This window comes from Notolepis coatsorum (genome assembly GCF_963971535.1).
Source record: "Notolepis coatsorum genome assembly, chromosome: 15".
NCBI lineage: Eukaryota > Metazoa > Chordata > Actinopteri > Aulopiformes > Paralepididae > Notolepis > Notolepis coatsorum.
In genome coordinates, this window is record NC_140179.1 from 24,836,205 (window position 1) to 24,843,408 (window position 7,204).

At 40.4% G+C, this 7,204-nt stretch overlaps 1 protein-coding gene across 2 annotated transcripts in view; it reads right to left on the reverse strand.

The window, feature by feature from the left end:
• smo (smoothened, frizzled class receptor) overlaps positions 1-6,303 on the reverse strand; it is a 44,447-nt gene extending 38,144 nt beyond the window's left edge. For both annotated transcript variants that reach the window (XR_014620595.1, XM_084331140.1), the window contains exon 1: positions 5,399-6,303. Coding sequence is in view for 1 of the 2 variants with exons in the window: in XM_084331140.1 (XP_084187266.1) it covers positions 5,399-5,657 (259 nt within the window). In the remaining variant the exon portion in view is untranslated. The remainder of the gene's footprint in view (positions 1-5,398) is intronic.
• Between the last annotated feature and the right edge of the window lie 901 nt (positions 6,304-7,204).

Below are 7,204 nucleotides of genomic sequence, written 5' to 3' on the forward strand. Positions count from 1 at the left end.
TAAATCTACATGCATTGAGGATGTCATTCTTTATATAGCTCTCAACGTGCACCAAATTGAATTATTCCTATATTGCAAAAAAATGGAGACGACTAGAGTCTCGAACCCCGGTCGTCTGTGTGAAAGTCTAAAGAACAACCCGTTAGACCACATTGGAGATAAGTTAAAGATTGACTATACATCAATTAATGGGCAAGAGGGCCGTATCGTAATTCTGTATAAGTTAACTAATTATTTTCGCTAGCAAGATCTCATTTGATTATTCAATCCAGCAGGCAAGTTTAAAGAAATATAATCTGATTGATTGAGGTAATGAGGGACTTAGAATTAGCCTATAGATAACGCATTTAACTTGTCGGCGAGGCGATTGAGCCGTATTGCAATCTGTCAATAAAGTCTTAAATCAATTAATCAATCAATGCCGTTGAGAATCAGGGTCTCTGCCATCGATACGTGCTGGCTTTTCACCTAAAACGGCCGCGCGCATTTAGCCTGACTCGCAAGTCTGGCTTGAGTTAACGAGACTGAATCCACCTTTGTGAAACAGGAAAATCCCGGCTTCGAACATCGGGTTAACTGAAGCTGGATAATGGACATCTTGATCGACTTAGTTGAACCACGTACATGAAACAGGGCCCAGTTCGGCCAGACATGGTCTCTGAAGGTAAACATAGAAGACTAAAGTCATGGTCTTTCAAAGGAGATACGAGTCTCAGAGTTCACAAAATACATTTAAATTAGGCACACACATATTAGAAAACACAAAAGGTTACACATAAATAAATCATAATGGTAACTTCAACATGGCTGTGAATGAACTGAAGGAGAAGGGAAGAAGGGCGTTTTATGCCATCAAAAGGAACATTCCAATTGACAGCCCAATTAGGAGACCTGGCTCAAAATGATAAATTGTGTAATAAATCCAATAATATTATATGGCAGTGAAGTGTGGGGTCCATAGGGAGGTGTAGTGGTTACGTCATTGCCGTTTTTCTGTGTTCCACCCTCTGTCCAACGCAATGTATTTCCCCATTGCCCATTTCTAAAAAAATTCGTTTAAAACAAATAAAGCATTAACATTTGCATGATGTACCTTTCTGTGCGCATTCATCCGCAATCTATAGCTCAACATGAAAATATTCGCAATTAATCATAAAAAGAAATCACCGAATTTTATTTCAACCAAAAAAAAACGTAAACAATAATGTTAGTGATAGAAGGGGACTCATTTTGTGCAAAAATGGAAAGCTTTTGAATTTCCATGCGGCAGAATTGTTACAATAGCCGATAATCCATTTTCCCAATGATAAATCCCTATACGGGTGGACCTCGCGGGTGGTCCAAAGCGACGTCAGACTAGACTACACCTCCCTATTAACTAACCAAGACTTCCCACAATGGGAAAACATCCATTAGAAGTACTGCATGCAGAATTGTGTAAAAACCTACTTAGGGTTCACAGACACCAATGCCAATAATGCATGCAGGGCAGAACTTGGCCAATACCCTCTAATTATTCAAATTAAAAAGCAAGCCATCAAATTGTATACACACCTCCAATCAAGTGACCCCCACTCCTACCACTACAAAGCCCTTCAGAGCCAAGAGATGAACCTAGATAAGAGTCTCCTCTGCCAGCTAGTCCTGAATCTCTGCCCACAAACACCAAGGCTTCAGGACAGACACCAAGCAATCTGGCCCAACCAAATAATCTCAAAACAAAAAGAAAATTATATAGAATATTGGAACAAATCAACCAAATCACAAAGTAAATTAGAATTATATTTTACCCTAAACAGAGAGTACACGGTGGCAGAATATGTGACCACCGTGAATGATATAAAATTAAGAAAGACATTGACACGGTACAGACTGAGTGGACACAGCCTGGCCATATAAACAGGCCGTCACAGGCAGAACTGGCTGCCCAGAGAGGCCAGGCTGTGTTCACTTTGTCATCAGGGGGATGTTGAGACAGAATCTCACTTCCTACTAGAAATATAAGGATCTGAGGCCATGTCCCACTCCCCACGTATCTGGATCTTTTGCAAAACGCACATTTTCTTCCACGTTTGGGCCTTTATCCACACATAAACGGTGTTTTCAGAAACATAAACTGAGATTTTCGACCACACTGGACTAAATCAAATTATAAGAAAACAAAAATAAACTATCTGACACATTGGGAAGAATCAACCCAAAACCAGAGCAGAGGCCCTAAACAGAGAGTAGGCCTACACAGAGTAGGCACACAGTGGCAGATGCCTTTGTTGTGAGTGTGACTGATCCAAACTAAGGAGATCCTTGACTAGTAGGTATAGACTCAGTGAGCACAGCCTAGCCATCGAGAAAGGCCACCATAGCAGACCTCTGGCTCCCAAGAGAAGACAGACCCACTGCACACAAGAAGAGGTGGAAACCGAGCTCCACTTCTTAACAACCTGCCCACTATAAGAGACATTACTTCCCACCCAAAGAGACTTTGAAAACATGGACAATAACTCAAAACTCCCATACCTACTGGGTGAAATACACAATGTGCAAACACAGCAGCACGATTTGTGAGCTGCTGTGACAAGAAAAGGACATACAACAGAATACAACCACCATAAAGACTGTCAATCACACAAAACATTCCTTCTGTACTGTACTGATTTCTTCTGATTTCTGGCAATGTAAACGTATGTTTCCCATGTCAATAGAGCCCATTCGTATTGAATTGAAATTGACGGGAGAGAGAGAGAGAGAGAGAGAGAGAGAGAGAGAGAGAGAGAGAGAGAGAGAGAGAGAGAGAGAGAGAGAGAGAGAGAGACAGTGACAGAGACAGAGAGAGATAGAGAATATTTGTCTCTTTTATTTTCGTCTAGTTCACATTAAACCGGTTTCCTTAGGGACCCTCATGATGGCGTCCTCTCTCCAAATAAGGTGGCACGACAAACAGCAAACAGAACCTAATACTAGATTGATAGGGAATAACAACAACAACAACAACAACAACAACAACAACAACAACAACAACAACAACAACAACAGGGGCGGCGTGGCTCAGGGGTAGAGCGGGTCGTCCAATGATCGAAGGGTTGGTGGTTCGAATCCCGCTCAAGCCCATGTCCATCCCACTGCCGTTGTGTCCTTGGGCAAGACACTTAACCTACTTGCCTCGTATGAATGTGTATGCATGTGAATGAATGTTGGTGGTGGTCGGAGGGGCCGTAGGCGTTGGTCTGCCTCAGGGCAGCTCTGGCTGCAATTGTAGCTTACCACCACCGGTATGACTGTGTATGAACGAATAATGGACTCTGTGAAGCGCTCTGGGTCTCATGAAGAGCGCTATATAAATCCAAGTCATTATTATTATTATTAACAACAACAACAACAACAACAACAACAACAACAACAAACTGTAAGATCCTCCATCTCTACGTCGCTGTGGCCTTTGTAGCCTGCTGCTTCTTGGAGATAAGCTTCTAGGAGGTCAACTTTGAGATGTATATGTAATATTGTGTATGATTTACATTAACAGTTAGTTTTAGCTGAACCCTTTTATCCAAAGCGACTTACAAGTTCTGTACAACAAGTCAGCAGGAAGGAAGGGTACAACTCTTTCAGCTGAGTAACAATGATCATCAAACAGTGCTGAAACGTTGGTGCTGCAGTGTTGAGTGCATAATAGTAAAGACATATTAGTATAGTAGGAGAGCATGGTAGTATAGGACAGTAAGAAGGTTAGTGTATTTTTTTTGTTTGATTTTTATTTAAAATAACTCTGATTTTAAAATGTTAAATCATAGGCAGGAGGACATGGCTATGTGATACTATAATAAACATAACTACCTACCTCATACTATAGTCTACCCATACAACTCTGTATGATAGCATGTACAATAGTGATATATCGTATTTATACATTTATATTTACTGCATATATATCCATTACATATCTGTCTGAATATACCTGCATATAATCCTCTATATGCTACTTATACACCTGCATATAACATGTACAATAATGCTGTATACGTATATTTTTTTGTTCTTTTTATATTTTCTTTTTAATTCTTACCGTATATATATACCCACATCTGTCTGTACATACCTGTAATCCTTGTTTGTTACATATCTGTGTAGATACTATATCAATATCTGTACACTGCTGGCCAGTATGACTTCTATACTACCATAGTGTCTTTATACCTGTATCACTGTACGTATTATACTACAACTCTGTAGTACATATCTGATTTGCACTATTACTCAGTCTTAGTCATTTAAATATACCCAGTTTAATCACCTGTACATTGTATATTACTATTTCACTTTACTGTTACATTTACACTCTGGTTGGATGCCAAGCTTATTTTCGTTGTACTGTACTTGTGCTTTATGATGACAATACATTTGACAACAAAACAACAACAAAAAACGGTTATATTTCTTGCCAGGCCTTATGAGGTAAACTTTGCGAACTGTATGATTTAAAATCAGATACACAAGACATATATGATATTATAAATGACAGCGCTGAAGCAAGGAGGGCTTATGCATGTCAAGGAGCACCCACTGAATATCTAACAGCTTCGAATGCAACATCTCTCTTGTACCCAACACCTGTGAATTATACCCTTTGTCGTCTTTAATTGCCCCTAACCACTGTTTCCTGTTGAGGCCCTCTCTTCTCAATCCCGTGACAATAACCACAGACTCTCATCCCAAGTGTCTCAAACTCGTCGGTTGAATAATTGACAGACCAATTGTCATACAAATTAACTTCATTATCACACCACCACGGATCATTAGATTAGAAACAATCGATTAGGATTTTTTTTTTAAGACAAATGCATATTTATTATTTAGGTATCAATTATTTGTAAATAAACAGATTCACAATTTCTAAGAGTTTATAGGAGCATTCAATTCGAGATGCCTGTTCGTGTTGTTAGACAAATCTGCATAGCTACACACATACTCAGAACAATAGTGTTATGTATTGCATAATATATTATTGAATCCATCGCTAGTTAACCTCTTAACCTGCGCCCCCAAAATTGTCCATTTTAGTTTTCGTTTTTGAGGACTGCATACTTTTTTTGCAAACCAAAACAACATACTTTACTTATAGCACATGCATGAGCCTGGTCTCTTTTGAAAGATCACATTCTGAAGTTTCTGATTCCAGAAAGAAAATTCACTTTTAGTGCTAACGAAATAGAGTAACATAGGTCTGAACTTGACTTGTAGAAAAACTTTTTTCTGTAGTATTTAGTATTCCAGACGTAGTATTTCCCCAGAATGGCTGGAGGCTTCAAAAAAACTCCCGAAATCCATAGCCTGAAGCCTTATGTAGTACATGTCCAGATTTCATAAATATCAGAAATGAGAAATGAAATCAGAATCTTACCAGACCACATGGTGAGTTTCTCGAAAGCTTCCTCCTGGGTGCTGGAGTCCTCGGCCAGGACCAGGGATGTGTGCGTGTAGGGCAGGGGGGACCCCAGGCATGTGTTGTACTTTAACACTTCACATGTGGTGCTTTTCTTACAGATATCATCGAATAATACCGTCCCGTTTGGAGACAGATTAACTGCAGCCAGAGACAGGGAGCAGGCAGCCCAACAGAACCACAGCAGCAGAACTGCAGGGCGGCCCGGGGAGGACATCTTGTTGGAGAGGCGCAACTGGGGAACTCTGGTATTATCCCAGAATAAAAGAAGAAGAAAAAACAAGACTTTGTATCAGTGCTTCATCAAAACCCTGCTTCCCAGAGAGGAATAGCAGTACAGGGTATGAAATAATATCCTTCCACTCGCAACATGGTAAAAAGAAAAGTTGTGGGTATTATTCAACGTTTTCACCCAAACTTTTTCAGTTTGCACCTCCTCTCACAACAAAGTCCCGGATAGATCCTCCTCCCGGGTCCGCTCATTTTCAACCCCAAAGTTCAGTCCCTGCCGAACTCGCAGAGAACGGGGAATAATATAGATGATTATATTATTATTAATTAAACGCCAGAGATATTATTCCTTTGCGGTGTTTTTTCTGTGAGATATGTTGTCCCCCCCTCAACGCAACAGAGTCCTGCTATAGGGAGTTACAGATTCTCACCCTCCCCCACCTCCTCCAAATAAAGACTTGCCGTGGAAAAAGTCTGAATCTCTGTGTAATATGATCTCTCTGCTTCTCTGCTGCCCCCTTCTTCCTTGCAGGAAAGAAAAAAAACTCTTACATCTCTATACGTGTACAAGAAAAGTGAAAATGTAGGGATTCCCGGTAAACTTCATGATGAAGGGATGCTAGTTTTTTTTCCTCGCTCGCTGTCCCATGTCTGCCTTGTCTCTGTGCCTCTGGTATGCACATGGTGTGTGTGTGTGTGTGGGGGGGGGGGGGGCACGGTAACAAAAACCCCATCCCATCCCCCTCTTCCAAGTGTAAGAATGTGCTTTATAGGAATACCAAAACAATACAATACTGGACACAGCAGCCGACCACACTGTTACTATATTTATTATTTCTATCAATTAATTCCAACAATATGCTATATACAAAAACAATATGTTTTCCCCCATTCACCAAATTATGATAGATTAAATTCAAAATGTATTGTCATCATGCAGCACAATTGATTGATTGATTGATTGATTGATTGATTGATTGAAAAGTTTATTAATAGATTGCAGAATGGGTACAGTACAGTAGAGCTCAATACATACAATTGTTAAGGGGATGCAGACCAGAGAAAGACTTTCGTCTTGTTTACATCAGGGTCCCCCATTTTCAATTCATCATAACATATATGACATACATGACATACAGATAGACTGTACTGCTACATCTATACATTTATGACATATCAGATTTGCAAATACAGTACTGTTTGTGATACAAAAGTGTCCAGAAAAAGAGTGTATATACATTTGACGTAGAAACTACATTTGAGGAGGTTGGGTGGGTGGGGTGGGGTTGGGTGGGTGGGTGGGGGCTGTACATTGGAGGTGGGGGGGGGGGGGGGGGGTTGGGTAGGGGGGGGGGACACTGTAAACTGTACATTGGAATACTGACAAAGCCATACTTGGTAATTTACTGTACAACTGGGTTAGGACATTTGTAGGGGCCAGTTTCGAATTGCAGTCTCCCGTAGGTGTTTTTTGAGTGTTTTTGAAAGTTGGTAGTGATTCACATTCCTTTACAGCTTTGGGTAGGGCGTTCC